Raw genomic sequence first — 15837 nt, 5'->3', positions numbered from 1 at the left:
TAGTTAAGAAACCCATGCTAAGAATTTCGCTGATTGTCCTAAACCAAATAATTCAAATAAAATAATAACTATTAAGCCACTGTGCCAGTAAGAGTAAAACGTATGCCATTAGAAATTTTAGTAGAGCGTAATCCACAATAGCAACAACCGTCGGAACACTGGGAGAGACTGCAATAAGTCCGCGAGTTTTTTTTAATAAAAATAAGCAACAAGTATGATACAACGAATGATACTCCGACCGCCTCAAATTAAATTGCTTAAACGCAAGTAATAAGTTGAATCATTTAACAAAACTTACGATTGCATACTGATTGATTTAGATTCAGTATACAAACTAGTAGTTGAACACCGGCTGTTTAACTAAAATCTAAAATATTGCGGAGCACACGAAAAACACGTCTTTTCGCTCGAGAGATGTGTTGTTGTTTATACACATAGTACATGTATTCATGGCCGCAAATCAAATACTAAATGGTCTGAGAGTTGGATCACAGTACGAACCGTTTTCGCGCTCTTTTGTTTTGGTGCGAGACGTAGATCGTGACATTTTTTCAATTTTAAATGAAAAAATTTATATATTTCGTATTTGTTAATCGAAATGAGATAATTTTATATTTAGCTCAATGTTTGTAACTAAAAAATGTTGCACTATATTTTAATTTCAAGAAATGCTCGTAGCAAAAAATTAGTTTTGGTTCTGTTGCAAAATATTAGTTTTGGTTCTGCTGTATTTTGGGCATTGCTGGAAAAACTAAAATTGTTCGGAACCGGTTCATGGTTTTCCATGTTCCCGGTTATTTATATGCATAGGTATACAGTCAATACAATTTGTATTTGGTGGAATTTGGAATTCGGTGCATGTAATATAATTTTTAAGATTTTTATGAGCGTCCACAATGTACACAGCCCCAAGGCCACAACGCATCAACTGATTGCTTGGTGAGTAATATTTGAATACATTTTGCTGTACTGTAAATGGGGCCACTCAATTAACGTGCCGTTATTGTCAATTCCCTAATTTAATTGAAATGCCGTTTATTCAAAGAACCGCATTGAATTCGGAGCAGCTTTTCGTTTTTGATCCCTTCGAAAATTGCACAGCTGTGAAACACGCGGAAGGAGACTAGTCGAGATTTGTTTGTTTGCCGAAGGTGATAAGACAAAGGGGATCATATTACGAAAATTAAACATTTGTAGAATATCGCACTTTACGAGTCGTCTGTGAAGTGTTGATTAGCTAATGAAGGTGAAGATAAAATAGATAGATGATATACAAAAACAGCTATCAAGTGAAATTGTACTTTTTATTTTTATACAAATATAATTTTTATAACTTCAACATAAAGCTGTTATGATAACAATGCCAACAGCATGCAGTAAATAAAGAACACAGCACACAAAAGCAACAGTCCAACACTCGCCACACCGAACCACAAGTGTCCGAAGCACAATGCAAATGCCATCAGGCAAAGTGAGGGAATAGATCCCAACGGACGCAGACTGATACGTGGGGGTAGTTGCTTCTCATAAATGTCCACGTTGCCATCACTCTTTTCGAACCATTTCTCAGTCATGGGCGCGTACAGCACTTGGCGTGAGAGCTTTCCGTAAAAGTCCTCCCGTTCGTAAAAAGCTTCTATTCGGCTGCCATACTGAATGGAGGTATTATGTAAATTAGTATCACATGCGACAGCAACAAAATTGTATATGAAACTCACTCTATCGTTGATGGCCTCTGAAATGAGGTGGAGCAGTCTAACTAGCGGCCTAATCTCATTTGACTTTATAGGCAGCAGTGCAGGATCGACTGTGGGCTGCATATTTGAGGCGTTCAGTGACATTTGATGCGGGGTCAGCTTTGAGGTGTCCAAACAATTATTTGAATCGAAAAAGCTGAAATTCTGCAACGAAGGTGACGCCGGTGGACTGGGCTCTACAGGTAGTGTTTCATGCATAGACAATGTGCCCGGGTCCACCTGTTGAAAAATAAAGCGTTGGTATTTAAACGAAACACTTCAATGGAAAAGGCTTACATTAAAAGTCCGACAGAATGCATCTATACAATGGCGCAGCACCTCTGGTATACGACTAAGATCGCGGAGCGTTAACTCGTCCTGCGTTTCCTCGCCTATGAACTTTTTGAATATATTTTTCAGATAGCCCTCCGAGCGTTGTCTTTCTAAAATCTCCTTCCGCAGCGCACTAATATTATTAGTTAGCATAGAATTGCGAGCCATGCTAATGACATACAAAAAGTTTTGAATTTTCGTGTGCATCTGCTCACTGAATAGCTTAGGTATATTGGAGCTGAGCAATGGGTTCCACTGCGCATTATAAGAGCTGTTGTGTGATTTGCTGAAAAAATTCAAAATCTATAACAATCATATTTTGAAACTAACAAAAACTTATTTCTTAGCCGAACATACTTTAACATATTGACCTGGCGCTGAGGTGAATCAAAGCCATAGGCATTACCCGAGTGCAGCCGTTCAAAACGCTGCAGACGTTCAACCAAATCCTGCTGCGCAAACGTCTTGGCCAGACGATGCAGCATGAATGCATTGCGATAAACTGAGTAGTCCAGACGCTCAAACCGCGGCAGTAGCTGCATGAAGATGTGCGTATATACAATGAGGTTGTCAATAATGAAGCCGTCAAATAGGTTCGTAATTGGTGGCTCATAATATATGCCCAAACTGCGACAAATAAATTAATAAATAAAAATAATAGCAATGAAAATAAGCTAAGAAATGGGATGCAACTTACGTTCTGTTGTTGGAGCCCAAAGTGTAGCGCCAGGGTTGTATATAGCTTAGCCAAAGTTCCAAAACAACACTCAGAGAGCTATCCAGTGGCCAGCGATCGATCAGACTGCAGAGGAAAGCGTAGATACGCGCCTTCACCATGGTAAGCGATAGCTTGCGCAGCGCACAGAGCGGACTGTGATCCATGCGTGCAGCATTCGCAAAGAAATGGATTTGCTTGACGAGCGTGCGTACTCCCCGCACGAAATCGCTGCTGGGCAGATGATGCTCGGATTCTATATCGTACCGCAGCCATATATCTACAAAGAAGTGCAACACGGATTCGGAACGCCAGGCGTACGCGCGACTAGCAGCACCATTGCCGTCCGCTGACTGTGGCGACGTGTTGCCACCGCCGGCAGCACCGCCGGTCTCGCCGTTTCCATTCCGGTATGAGCTTGGTAGTTTGAGGTAACGTAACTGACGCTGTGGCTGTAATGCCTGCGCAGGAAGCTGTTGCGGTGCTTTAACACTGGTGGAAAAATTTGACGGCTCGATACGTGCGTCCGGATACTGTGGCAAATAGTTGTCGAGGTACTCGGCCGCCAAGAATTGATAAATAGTCCTGGCGCGCTCGTTGTGTATCTGCATGGCGATGGGATTGATAGTGTGCAGTGGTTTTAGCGCGTACAGCACAAAGTGGAACATATAAAAGTCAAACGCGTTGAGGGACAACGTGCTCACTTGATGCTTTAGCGGATCAATGTTGATCAGATCTGAATAAAACATGGGTCCTGCTTGCAGCATGCTTATGAATTTACGCTATTGATTGTAAAAAAACGATATCTTAGCTATGGAGCCAGCAAACCCCTATGGTATCTGTCACTTACCGGTAATAAATTAATATCAATATCAAATTTAGTTGTCTCGTTCAAAAGCCGGTGACAAACGTGCATCCAAATGCCGTTAACACCAAGGAAGTGCTGCAGTCTGTTGAAATAATGCGATGCATTCTCCATAGTCGTGATCCGAAGTCCCCATCCCAGCGAATTCCCATTAATGCCGAATATGGAGTGCACTATGAGCGGGTAAATTTCCTCTATTTGCCGCACGGTGCAACGATCAAACAATAGTTCGAGTTGCGGCAGTTTATCCAGCAGAGGCAAGCTGAGCACTGTCAGTATGTGACTCTGGAAAACCATTCATCATTTTCAGTATTCAATCATCTTAGAAAGCACAAATACTTACATTTATGTTTTCTGGCGGCATCGGCTGAGACATGTTGTCGGTGCTATGGGTGACTCTCAAACTATGTTTGTATCAAAAAATAATAAGCGAATGGCAAAGCGTTGCCACCTTGAGTTTGTAATCGATTATGCGCGGGGTCGAAGGAAATACTGATATTTAAAGTGAAAATTAGAGCCATGGGAATACTTTATTTAAATAGCACAACTTCGTCTACATAACTTAAAATGTTCGCAGAATCACTGTCTCGATAAGGCACATTTGAAGATTATTTATTAAACAGGGCTGCATATTTAAGCGTGGGCTTAAATGTGTGCTATTTCCACGATTGCCGCATACGGTCACACTGTCCGTGACTGCAGCCGGCGTTTGTTTTGGTGTAACTTAGCTAAGTGTTAATTTCTGTTTTCCATTATTTTTAAATCTCAAAATGAAACGCCGCAGCCAAACAAAAGTGCAGGTGCCTACAGAAACAGGCAAGAAGCCCAAGGAAAAGGCCGGTACTCTTACTTTGGATCAGTTCAGCTCCGATGTTATTTGGCAGGTGGGTGGTTCGCTACACAAAACGTTTACGAACTCAATCTTTCTACAATTTTATTCCAGCTAGCATCAAGGTACTGGTTACCGGAATCTAAGTCCGAGCATTTGCCATATAATGCTGACATCATAGAAAGCATTTACACCGACGAAATAACGAGCGGAAAGGGTAGCGCACGCCGCATCAACATGCTGGAATTCAGCCAGTATTTGGAGCAGTATTTGTGGCCCAATTACAAGCGCGAGACGGCCACACATGCTCACCTGATGTCCATAGTGATCATGTCGAATGAGAAATTTCGGGAGCGCGTTGAGGTGTGGAATGTGTTCGAGCAGTTGCCTAAGCAGTATCCAGCATTTTTTCGCCACCTGCTGGAATCCTGTTTGCCGGATCAAGCAACAAAGCAAAATAGGAGCACACTGCGAGAACGGACAGCACTGCTTATATTTCTAAATCACTGCTTCAACAGCATGGAAGTTGAGCTGTGTCGCGATCAGGCAAAGCGCCTGGTCTCTCTCTCCATGTGGCACTGCCTGCAGCCGCGTAAGTGCAACAATTAATTTATTAAATATTGGCCCCGTCAAATGAACTGTCCTTTTTTTATGTAGGTCGCCGCGAGCAAGAACTGCGTGAGGTACCTGAATGGCGCAAATACTGGAAACGCCTGCAGAAAAAGGAAAAAGATACTGAGAAGCCCGATGTCACGTGGGAACGGCATTTTATGCAGAATCTTATCATTGATTTCCTGCACATACTGGAGCGTATTCCATCTGAAGGTGAACTCAATAGCAATGTGGTGCACTATTGCGAACGTTTTCTAGAGTTCATAATCGATTTGGAGGCGCTGCTGCCCACGCGCCGGTTTTTCAATACTGTCCTGGATGATTGCCACCTCATTGTGCGTGCACTAATGTGTCCGCTGGTGCAGCGCGAAGAGGGAAAACTGTTTGGGCAGGTATGTGTCAGACTTTGTTTAATTTGTTCTTCTATAAATTAGTTTTAAGTACAAATCTCAATGTTTAACATTGTTAATCTACAAAAACACTTAGCCTAGCTACGAGTAGATCTTACAATTAGTTGACAGACTAAGGCCCGTGCTCAATTATAACTTCGGGTTAGCTCCTTTAGAGCTCAGGTGGGCGGTCTCAATAATCATTACCATTCATATGGTGCATCTCGTCGCCCCAATCATTTGTCGATGGTGGCTCATTGTAACAGCAGGACTTCCTTAGTAGATAAGTCACATGGCGCTGCCGTAGCACGCATATGTATAGCAGCAGTGGAGCCTGGAATGCATTCACTATTATGTGCGCATAGAGTAGGCCGTCTAAAGCCAACCAAGACATGGTAAGAAACAGCCAGGCAAATGACATCACCAACAACATCAGCGAGAACATGATGAAGCTGTAAAGCAATATTAGAATTCAAAATTAATATGTAGAACATATAAATCTAGTCTACAATCCACCTACTTGGCCTTCAGCTTATGGGCAATGCGTCCGTAGACGGTGCGACGGTTGATCAGCTTCCGTGTGGTCACATAGAAGAATATGTTTACTATGATGGTGCACGCAATAGGTGAAAAGAATATGCATATGCCCAGCCAGCCAATCGTTTGCTGCTCGCCTCGCATATTCTCCTTCTTGTACGAGTCGGCGTCAAGAAAGAAGTGCGCGAAGACCGCCAGCACGGCCATTGTAGCTGTGCAGCCCCATGCATAGAACGAGTAGTAACAATATTTGCGTCCATCGGTTACGCGCAGAAACACATTCCTCGAACGAAACGTTTTCCATATGTAATAGCCGAAGCTATTCAACCAAAAGAATGCGGCTAGCAGGCTGAAACACAAAATGATGTCCGCCACAATGAAGCTCACGTGGTTGGTAAAATCCGTGAATATGCAGACCAGATCTGCTGCCTGGCTGACCATCAGGCACATTGCGATTGTCGTGACTATATTTCCGACCAGATCTCTGCTAAGGAACAATTATCGGAATGAATAACTATGACTATTTGACCATTTCGAATGCTAACTGCAGCAGTTCTCACCTTAGCGTAGGCAATATAAAATAGACGATGGCTATGATAAGTAATAGTACCAGAGATATGCCATGGAATATGGGATTAAGTATTTTGCGCAACAAAAAGTTTGAATCATTCCAATTGTTTTCCTTTCTGGCCAAACAAATGTGCGCAAAAAGGCTATGCTTGTGATCTGGGGAAATTGCCTGCAAGAAGAAAAATAATCATGAAAATAGATCTAGAAACAACATATTTATTATACACACCCTGTCCAGACAGTATTGACCTTGCTCATAGTCATAAAAGCGCGGTTTCTGCGCCTCTGCCAAATCCTCATCGTAGTCAGCTTTCACACCGCTCTGCTTGTCGGCCTCATCCTCGGTATTGGTATAGTGCCTCAATTTGCCATCGTCCAGCAGAACCAGCTTGTCGTAGCTCTGTAAGTGAAGGGCCTAGGTAATCACGATGCCGTTTGTTATACAATTTAGTTATACTTACGCCTGCATAGTCCAAAACAGGCCACATCTGTTTGGTGCCACAGTTGGGCACACCAATTACGAACTTAAAATTCGCGACTGGTCTGTTTTGATCGCCGCTGTAGCTGGTAAACATGGGCTGAAAATAGTCTATAAAGAGCATATATGTAAGAATACGGCAGATCACTTTAATTGGGAGAGAGGGCGCATCAATCGAACAATAGCAAGCTGCGAACAAAGCCAATCATAAAAACACTCCAAGTCTATAAATATTTACAATGCACGACCATAACGTGCCCGACGCTCTGAAGCATCACAGATCCAGATTCAAATGCAGATTCGCTACACAGCAAAGTAATCAGCAATTTACACTGAGACATCTTGCAGTTTCTTCGAATTGAGTTAACATCTTTAATATTCATTATGTTGATTATGTTGGTGGTTTGTTAAGCTGATGAATACTGATGAATATTCAGTGTCATTTACGTCACATTTATGATTCAACTAATTTTCCAATTTTAAACGTTGTAATCATATTCTTTAGCTTTTTTAACAAAATGATAATCATAATTGACATGTTGGAATTTGTAACATTCAGATTCTGAAGTATCTGTAAAGTTGTCTAGTGAAAGTAATTGATACTATAAATAAATAAACACATTTTTTAGATAATAGGATTTAGATTTCCATTATAAACAAACAATTGAAAATTCCACACAATTCAATAAATTCAAATTATTTCAAGATATGCTCAAATGTTAAGTTTTAAAAACCTTTACTTAATATAGTTTAAGAGCCGTCTGGAAACAATTGCATTCTAACCAATCAAATTAATATTGCTAAACTCTCGCCATATGAAACTGTAAGAAATTCCGAGTCTACCATAAGGCATTCACCCTTAAAAACTCAACGCCAAGTGGCTGTTTGTTTGAAATCCCCTCACCAAATCATATATCATCATGACTCTGTTTGTTTTTAAAACAATAAAGAGGAGTTTTGGGAAGCAGCGCCAGTTTCGGTGCTCCATTGATTGCTAGCAAATGGGCCCTCTAATGTGGGGCATATGTTGCATGCCAAGAGCCAAAATAGAAAATCCAATAAAGTTGAATGGCCAAGCCGGCAGTGGCCGAGTTGAACTAATTGTGACTGGCGTTGTCCGTGACAACGGTCATGTTTTGGTGTTGACGCAGATCTGTTCAGTCGCGGGGACAACTTACCAGTTTGGTTGACCTGCTGGCACGTATTGTTCACGTGTATCTCGAACTTCTCACAGCATTTGTTCACCAGCACAAGGTTGGGATCGTTGGCAGCCGGCACAACCGCCTGCATTGAGCTGTTGTTGGCCACATGAGCGGTAACAGACCGTAGTGTGGCCAGCAGGGCAAGCAAAAGGCAGCCTTTGGCCAGGTATCGCAAAATTTGCGCGCCAAGCGTAAATACGAGCATCTCGCACAAATACACTGCTACGGGTACACCTACAGATACAGATTCACCTTCAAATACAGATACACGTACTCGTACTCGCACTCGCACCCGTAATCGAATGCGTCATCAAAGCAGTGGCTGATGCCGGTTTCGAGCCAAGATCATGACTTGCAGCCAAAAAATAAAGCAACCAGACAAGAGACACTTTTTTCTTTTGTAAAGTTAAACTCAGATACAAACATACGGTTAAAGTTTCCAGATAGAAATACAACTAAAGATAGAGCGGAGCGTATTCGATCACTTCACATTATCCACCGAATATACACGATATACAATTTCTTATTTGCTAAACAATTTTTGTTTGCATTTTTATGCAGCTAGCGCACAAATTCCAAAAGACAACGAACCGCTGCGAACGACAACTGACTGAAAATGAGACTGACTGAGAATGCGAATGAGACTCGGTCTCTCTCTCGCTCTCGCTCTACCTCTGACGCTGACTCTGACTGCAGAAACGCGTCGGTTCGTTCTCTTAACTTCTAGTTACTAGCGGAAACAGAAACAGAGAGCCGCAGCAGTTGGCATTGGGCTGAGTGTAGAGTTTTCTTCTCTTGTCCATCGCCTCTGCCGCTCGCTACATTCAATAGCACCAACCACCAAGCGAGGCAAAGCGTTGAAGCAGGGCTTTGGAATCAGTCTTGCTCTCTCTCTCTCTCTCATACATACACACTTAAGCAGGGTTTTATTTTTTGTTTAAATTAAACAACGGAAATTATCAATTGGAGCAAAGCATGCGACTCAAAGAACCGGCAATTCCAACATTGCCTTCTTGTGTATGTGTGTGTGTGGTTCGTTGTTTGTTGTTTGTCTGGCCGTGTGATGATGTGATAAGGCACTGAAGCACTTCATCTATTGCGCTCGTATGTATTGCATCCCAGCAAAATGCAACTGCAGCAACCCCTCGCAACAATTAAAAACGCGTGCCTTGTCTTTCAATACGCCACACTTGTCAGCACTTGGGAGCAGGAGACGGCCAGTTGAACATCAATATCTTTGTATGTGCCCCGAAGAGAAGCCCTTCTCATATCACACCTACCACATACACACACTACTACAGCATATATTTTATTTTTAAATGAAATTTGTTTTGAATATAAAGATTTAATGATAAATAATATCGGTTTTTTTTTATTCCAATTTTAATATTCACTTCATAAATGAAAAAAAAAAAATACACTAGAGACCCTCTTTCATATCAAAATTAATGATTTTGTAAGAAAAAAGTTTCAAATTTCCAGTAATCTGATTGCCAGTCCTCCCGCCCGCTAAGGACTTCCGTCAACTATGGAGAAACCGCTTTTTGCTTACTTCTTGTTGCTCTTTTAATTAGCGCTCTCGCACTCTTCCAATGCAGAGTTAAGGTTGAAAGCTTGTGTAGACTTCTCGAGTAAATACAGTGCACACCGTGTTAACCAAAATGATGACGCAGCATACTCACAGACCGCTCGCAGCTTAGCCAGTTCTCGCTGTAGTTATGTTACCTGTTCTGCAGACCTAAAGAGAACATTGCTCAGTGCTCACTGTGTGTGTGCGTGCTCGTAGAGTTCTCAGCACAGGTAGTATAAAATATGTTCCATTCAATGGACTCGTGTGTAGGACAGCACAGGAGCGGTTCTATTTGACTTTGTGGGCCGGCGTAATAATGTTGACTTGAAAAGTCTCTATGTTTTGTGTATTTATTTTAATACCCTTCTAGAGTATTTTCTAATTTTTTTATGAACCCATAAAAGTATATTTATTCTATAATATTATATAGTTGCCATAGGAACAAGATATCTAGACCAAACTCGCCATATATTAACTTCAACATCGGGACTGAACATCGGGATTGAAATCGAAAATTAAGTTCTTTTGAGAAAAACTTTTTTGTTTATCATGTTATCTTGACCAAACCCGGCATTTACTATTGTAACTATGCTGCTTATATACGAAACAAGTCTTATCAAAATCGTATAACTACATTATATAGCTCAATAGGAGGAATCGAACGAAAAATGATTTTTCGTACTCCAAAATGTTCAGTTTTCCAAGATATTTTCATCAAATTCAGAATTTAATTAATAACTATTCTGACATATCTGCTAAACCCTAAGCAAATGTCAACAAGGGTATTAAGTCTTCGGCGTGCCGAAGATATCCCATTTTCTCGTTACTACAATATCAGTAACAGAAAATTCCCATAAGATATTTTATAAACTTCAGTTAATTAACATATGCATCTTTAACTGTTTGTTCTCATTCCGTCAGCTAGTCGGGATGACTTATGTTAAATCATATTTAATTGGAATATTAAGCAAACGATTTACTCCGTGTAATGACGACTAACACGAAAATTATTTTTTCTTTCTTGCTTATTGAATGTAGCTATTGGACATGCTCAAGTTTTACACCCGTTTCGAAATTAACGATGTGACAGGTAACTCACTGACCGATCATGACATGACCCAGCTGCATTATAAGAAGATCACCTCGCTGCAGCGTGCTGTATTCGCCAAGTTTTCAACGCTGCGCGTCTTTGCCTTGTCTAATGTGGCGACAGTGGACAGTCGCGATTCGCTAGAGAAACATTTCGGTGCTTTAGATTCTGAGGGACTAAAACAGATTGCTTCGTTTCTTAATCTTGTGCCTGATGAGGCGGTGGAGCCATTTCAATGGCATCGATTGGACGAGCCGTTTCTGCGCGAGTTGCTCATCACGCGTCATGAGAAGCGATGCTCGCAACTGGAGGCGCTCAACGAGATGCCACTGTATCCCACGGAGCAGATCATTTGGGATGAGAATGTGGTGCCATCGGAATATTACACAGGCGATACCTGTCTGGCCCTGCCCAAGCTAAATTTACAATTCCTCACGCTGCACGATTATCTGTTGCGCAACTTTAATCTGTTCCGGCTGGAATCCACGTATGAGATACGCCAGGACATCGAGGACGCGGTCAGTCGCATGCTACCCTGGCAGTCGGAAGACGGCGATGTGGTCTTTGGTGGCTGGGCACGCATGGCGTTACCCATTGCCAGTTTTGCTGTTGTCGAGGTGGCAAAACCGCATCTGGGCGAGAAGAAGCCTTCGCGAGTGCGCGCCGATGTGGGCGTGACGCTGTCAGTGCGTCGCGAGATCAAGGAGGAATGGGAGAATCTGCGTAAACACGACGTCTGCTTCCTAATCACAGTCAAACCAACGCAGCCCTATGGCACCAAGTACAATACAAGGGAGTCCTTTATACCCCAGGTGGGCCTGGTCAGTGTGCGCGGCTGCGAGGTGGAGGGGATGCTCGACGCTAATGGACGTGTCATAGAGGACGGGCCAGAACCGCGACCGAAGCTTCCGGGTGAGCAGCGCAGCTATCGCGTCTGGCTGGACTCAAATCAGTATCGCATGGACATGGACGACTTGCAGGAGGTAAGTTTGAAAATGCTGATTGCAAATAACCGTTTACTCATCGTTCTGTAATCATTACAGGGCGCCGACGATGTCTACGAGAGCTTCAACATTCTGATGCGCCGCAAGCCAAAGGAGAATAATTTTAAAGCCGTCCTAGAAACCATTCGTCATCTGATGAACACGGAGTGTGTGGTGCCACCCTGGCTGCATGATATATTGCTCGGCTACGGTGATCCGGCGGCGGCACACTACAGCAATATGCCCAACCAGGAACGCAGTCTCGAGTTCAACGACACTTTTCTGGACTACGAGCACCTACAAGTCAGCTTCCCCGATTATGAGCTCAAATGCGAAGCGGCGGTAGGGAGCAGAGAGCCGCCTTACCGCCTTATCTTTGAGGATGTGGCCGAACAGCGTGATTGCGACACGGAGGAGATGCAAACGGATCAGCCTGCCCCCACTAAATCAATTGTTGTGCAGCCCTATAAATACGAGGCGAGAGGGCCCTATATCAGCGACAAACCCAAACAGTGAGTACCAAAAGAAATCATTAAAATATCACAATTTTCTCATTCTCTTGTCGCCGTCCTTAGGAATTGCATACGCTTTACGCCCACACAGATCGAGGCAATACGTGCTGGTATGCAGCCGGGCCTTACTTTGGTCGTAGGTCCACCCGGCACGGGCAAAACTGATGTCGCCGTGCAAATTATCTCGAATATCTACCATAATCATCCCAATCAGCGTACGTTAATTGTAACGCATTCGAATCAGGCTCTGAATCAGCTGTTCGAGAAGATTATGGCGCTGGATATTGATGAGCGGCATCTGTTGCGTCTGGGTCATGGTGAGGAGGCGTTGGAAACTGAGAAGGACTACAGTCGCTATGGCCGCGTCAATTATGTGCTAGCAAAGCGCATGGACTTGCTTAGCCAAGTGCAGCGCCTGCAAGAGGCGTTGGGTGTGAGCGGGGACAACGCTTACACCTGCGAGACGGCGGGCTACTTCTATCTATACAATGTGATGGCGCGTTGGGAAAAGTTCCAAAGCCAGATGGATGCACACAACGCGGAAACGGATATGAACAAGCTGTGTACGGTGTTCGAGACTGAATTTCCATTTTCCAAATTTTTTTCCGATGCGCCACAACCGCTATTTAAAGCAAACAGCTTTGATGAACTTATGAGCACAGCACAGTCGAACTTTCGCTATATTTCCGAAATATTTACGGAGCTTGAGGAGTTCCGCGCCTTTGAGCTGTTACGTACAGGACTAGATCGCTCCAAGTATTTGTTGGTCAAGGAGGCCAAGATCATTGCCATGACTTGCACACACGCTGCGCTTAAACGCAAAGAACTTGTGAATCTGGGCTTTCGTTATGACAACATCTTGATGGAGGAATCAGCGCAAATCTTGGAGATTGAAACATTTATACCGCTGCTGCTGCAGAACCCACTGGACGGCTTGAATCGCTTAAAGCGCTGGATCATGATTGGGGATCATCATCAGCTACCGCCCGTCATCAAAAACATGGCCTTTCAGAAGTACTCAAACATGGAGCAGAGTTTGTTCACGCGTCTGGTGCGTCTAGGGGTGCCAACCGTTGATCTGGATGGGCAGGGACGTGCCCGTTCCAGCATATGTTCACTGTATAAGTGGCGATATAAAAAATTGGCAGATCTGCAGCACATCTTTGAGCGGGACGAGTATAAGAAGGCAAATTCAGGTTTAGTTTATGACTATCAGCTGATCAATGTGGAGGATTTCAAGGGCGTGGGCGAAAGCGAACCCAATCCGTACTTCTATCAGGTAAGTAGATCTCATATTTCACATTCCGTATCTGGCTAACATAAGTTTTCTCAATAAGAATCTTGCCGAGGCGGAGTATATTGTCGCTCTGTACATGTACATGCGTCTGATGGGCTATCCCGCTGCCAAGATATCCATACTGACCACCTACAATGGCCAAAAACATCTTATACGCGATGTTATTAACGCTCGCTGCGGCAATAATCCGCTTATTGGCTGGCCGCATAAAATCACCACCGTGGACAAGTACCAGGGCCAGCAGAATGATTACATCCTAATCTCCCTGGTACGCACAAAGGCTGTTGGTCATTTGCGCGATGTGCGCCGTTTGGTCGTGGCTATGAGTCGTGCACGTCTCGGGTTGTACATCTTTGGACGCGTCTCGTTGTTCAAGAACTGCTTGGAATTGCAGCAGACGTTCAAGTTGGTAAGTAAGACCTGCACAAAAGGCTCAACATCAAAATAAACTTTACTGATTTCTTGCAGCTCATGCAACGACCGTTGAAGCTACGCCTGGTGCCATCAGATGCATATCCGACCGAACGGCTGACCAGCGAGCCGGTTGTAGATAATATAAGTAAATCCGTGGAAAACATGTCCGAGATGGCGCAGTTTGTCTATGAGCTCTACATGACCAAAATAGACCAGCTTAAGGATAAGCTGCCTACTGAGGAAGAGTTGCGAGCTATGCGCAGGCAGTTGCCAAATGAAGATACGGATGAATTTGCTGAGGAGACAGCTGGGAATGCAACCGAGCTTAACGATGAGCCACCACAGAAGAAGGCAGCGAAAGAAAAAACAAAAAAGACTCCTGAAGCTTTTAAGCCCTCGCCCATACTTAATGAGATCAACGTGGATGAGCAAGAAATAGAGCGGCAGCAGGAACAGCAGGCCCCAGATGCTGAAACCCCGGCACAGAAGGAAACTGATGAAAGCACTAAGGTTGAAGAGTCGTAGCTGCTGCTCAGTAAATTTAATTCCAATAATTTTTAACAATTCATTAAAATCGATAAATACAAACAACGACATACGCACACAATGTGCAGCATCTATTTCTTCGGTGCCGTAATGCCCTCGAGCTGGGCCTTGAGCTGTGCATTGGTTTTCTTCAGGAAAGTTATCTCCTCTGTGAACTTCTTCTCATCGGAGGCACGCAGCTCGGCATTGCGACGTTCGGCCTGCTCCTGTTTCATTTTCATGTCGGAAATGATTTCCTCAAGTGCCTGCTTATCCGACTCCAAAGTCTTGACGCGATCCCGGAGCATTTCCTTCTCCTCGTGCGCCTGCAGAGCTTTACGCATGCCAAATGCCACAGAACTGCAGTAAAGAGTCTCGTAGGCCTCCATTGACATTGCGATCTCGTCACGAATGCGCAGCAGTAGCAAACCGCGCTCCGAGCAATTAATTGTCACCTGACGTATAATTTCATCTGTTTTTTAAATGCATTAGTTAACGTGTTTTATGAATTGGGTAGCTACAGCTCACCAAAGCACTGTGAGTAGAGCTCACGGCGAACGGGACAGATACCCGTCTCGCGAGCCTGCGTCTGCTGCAGGCGAGTGTCCAGCATCTCCTGCAAGTTGATAACATCTTGGCGGGTGGCTGGTGTGCTGGACACAGATTGCTGCCACAATTGACCATCCTCTTCCCAGCAACGTGGTGGCAATATAGAGTTCAGTATCTCTTCAGTCTCTTTTTTTGTATCTAATAGGGCACCAGCCGTTTGGGGACGCTTCATTTCCAGCTCCGTTAGCGGCGCGCCCTTTTTGTCCGGATGCTTGACAACGAGCACCGGGTTGTTGTAGCGGACTAGGGTCTGAAAGTGGCCTACACTAGCAATCTCCATGTCATCCATCTTGTTGATTTTGGCTCTATTCCGTTAATTTCAACTCTAAATAACTATAATCCAATCTGTAGAAACTATTTTTGTGTGTTGTTATTCCGACGTGTTCAACAATTTTTGTTGATTTAAAAAGCTGAAATGCCTTTATTGAGGGAAAGCCCGAAGAGGTTTGTGTTTGTCGTACTCCTAGCAACTGTGACAGCCGAGTAACGAGGAAAGCTTGTTTACCAGACAAACAAATATCAACAGGTGGTAGTAAGGACATCAATAAGGTAATGTATTGTAGTTAGAAAT

The 15837-nt window shown here is 43.6% G+C and overlaps 4 protein-coding genes across 5 annotated transcripts; 1 reads left to right on the top strand and 3 right to left on the bottom strand.

The window, feature by feature from the left end:
• Window positions 1–1283: 1283 nt before the first annotated feature.
• On the bottom strand, window positions 1284–4136 carry LOC135439866 (sphingomyelin phosphodiesterase 4). Its single transcript, XM_064698711.1, has 7 exons — window positions 3993–4136; window positions 3635–3934; window positions 2767–3566; window positions 2427–2696; window positions 2034–2355; window positions 1719–1976; window positions 1284–1652 (listed from the first exon to the last, which is right to left on the bottom strand). Exons 1-7 carry the CDS (start codon window positions 4023–4025, stop codon window positions 1350–1352), a joined length of 2286 nt encoding a protein of 761 aa, XP_064554781.1. The 5' UTR covers window positions 4026–4136; the 3' UTR covers window positions 1284–1349.
• A 213-nt stretch (window positions 4137–4349) lies between these two features.
• On the top strand, window positions 4350–14726 carry LOC135439864 (RNA helicase aquarius). The gene is made up of 8 exons (XM_064698703.1): window positions 4350–4533; window positions 4593–5070; window positions 5136–5482; window positions 10875–11909; window positions 11970–12421; window positions 12485–13700; window positions 13759–14127; window positions 14187–14726. The coding sequence occupies exons 1-8, from the start codon at window positions 4420–4422 to the stop codon at window positions 14655–14657; spliced, it is 4482 nt and encodes a 1493-aa protein (XP_064554773.1). The 5' UTR covers window positions 4350–4419; the 3' UTR covers window positions 14658–14726.
• On the bottom strand, window positions 5484–8877 carry mthl5 (G-protein coupled receptor Mth-like 5). Of its 2 annotated transcripts, none has more exons than XM_064698713.1 (6): window positions 8243–8877; window positions 7048–7175; window positions 6816–6986; window positions 6577–6755; window positions 6000–6503; window positions 5484–5931 (listed from the first exon to the last, which is right to left on the bottom strand). In XM_064698713.1, exons 1-6 carry the CDS (start codon window positions 8469–8471, stop codon window positions 5673–5675), a joined length of 1470 nt encoding a protein of 489 aa, XP_064554783.1. In that variant the 5' UTR covers window positions 8472–8877; the 3' UTR covers window positions 5484–5672. The 2 variants fall into 2 exon arrangements, with proteins under 2 accessions (XP_064554783.1, XP_064554784.1); XM_064698714.1 differs by having other exon boundaries at window positions 6000–6500.
• Window positions 14644–15679, bottom strand: Dnali1 (Putative inner dynein arm light chain, axonemal Dnali1). Its single transcript, XM_064698715.1, has 2 exons — window positions 15186–15679; window positions 14644–15129 (listed from the first exon to the last, which is right to left on the bottom strand). Exons 1-2 carry the CDS (start codon window positions 15553–15555, stop codon window positions 14750–14752), a joined length of 750 nt encoding a protein of 249 aa, XP_064554785.1. The 5' UTR covers window positions 15556–15679; the 3' UTR covers window positions 14644–14749.
• Between the last annotated feature and the right edge of the window lie 158 nt (window positions 15680–15837).

The sequence above is a fragment of the Drosophila montana genome, unplaced genomic scaffold (genome assembly GCF_035044405.1).
Source record: "Drosophila montana isolate Dmon_TW-CO22-7 unplaced genomic scaffold, ASM3504440v1 contig_779_1, whole genome shotgun sequence".
Classification (NCBI taxonomy): Eukaryota; Metazoa; Arthropoda; class Insecta; order Diptera; family Drosophilidae; genus Drosophila; species Drosophila montana.
The sequence above is the reverse complement of the archived record's forward strand: the minus strand, read 5'-3'. Positions and strand labels throughout refer to the sequence as shown.

Coding starts and splice junctions, on each gene's coding strand:
- LOC135439866 (XM_064698711.1), bottom strand. CDS start 4,025: ATGTCTCAGCCGATGCCGCCAGAAAACATAAAT. Junction 2,697..2,766: donor TTGGGCTCCAACAACAGAAC/GTAAGTTGCATC, acceptor TATTTGTCGCAG/TTTGGGCATATATTATGAGC. Junction 2,356..2,426: donor CGCCAGGTCAATATGTTAAA/GTATGTTCGGCT, acceptor GAATTTTTTCAG/CAAATCACACAACAGCTCTT.
- LOC135439864 (XM_064698703.1), top strand. CDS start 4,420: ATGAAACGCCGCAGCCAAACAAAAGTGCAGGTGCCTACAGAAACAGGC. Junction 11,910..11,969: donor ACATGGACGACTTGCAGGAG/GTAAGTTTGAAA, acceptor TAATCATTACAG/GGCGCCGACGATGTCTACGA. Junction 14,128..14,186: donor TGCAGCAGACGTTCAAGTTG/GTAAGTAAGACC, acceptor GATTTCTTGCAG/CTCATGCAACGACCGTTGAA.
- mthl5 (XM_064698713.1), bottom strand. CDS start 8,471: ATGCTCGTATTTACGCTTGGCGCGCAAATTTTGCGATACCTGGCCAAA. Junction 7,176..8,242: donor CCAGCAGGTCAACCAAACTG/GTAAGTTGTCCC, acceptor TGCTCTTTATAG/ACTATTTTCAGCCCATGTTT. Junction 5,932..5,999: donor GCCCATAAGCTGAAGGCCAA/GTAGGTGGATTG, acceptor ATTGCTTTACAG/CTTCATCATGTTCTCGCTGA.
- Dnali1 (XM_064698715.1), bottom strand. CDS start 15,555: ATGGATGACATGGAGATTGCTAGTGTAGGCCACTTTCAGACCCTAGTC. Junction 15,130..15,185: donor GCTCTACTCACAGTGCTTTG/GTGAGCTGTAGC, acceptor TTTAAAAAACAG/ATGAAATTATACGTCAGGTG.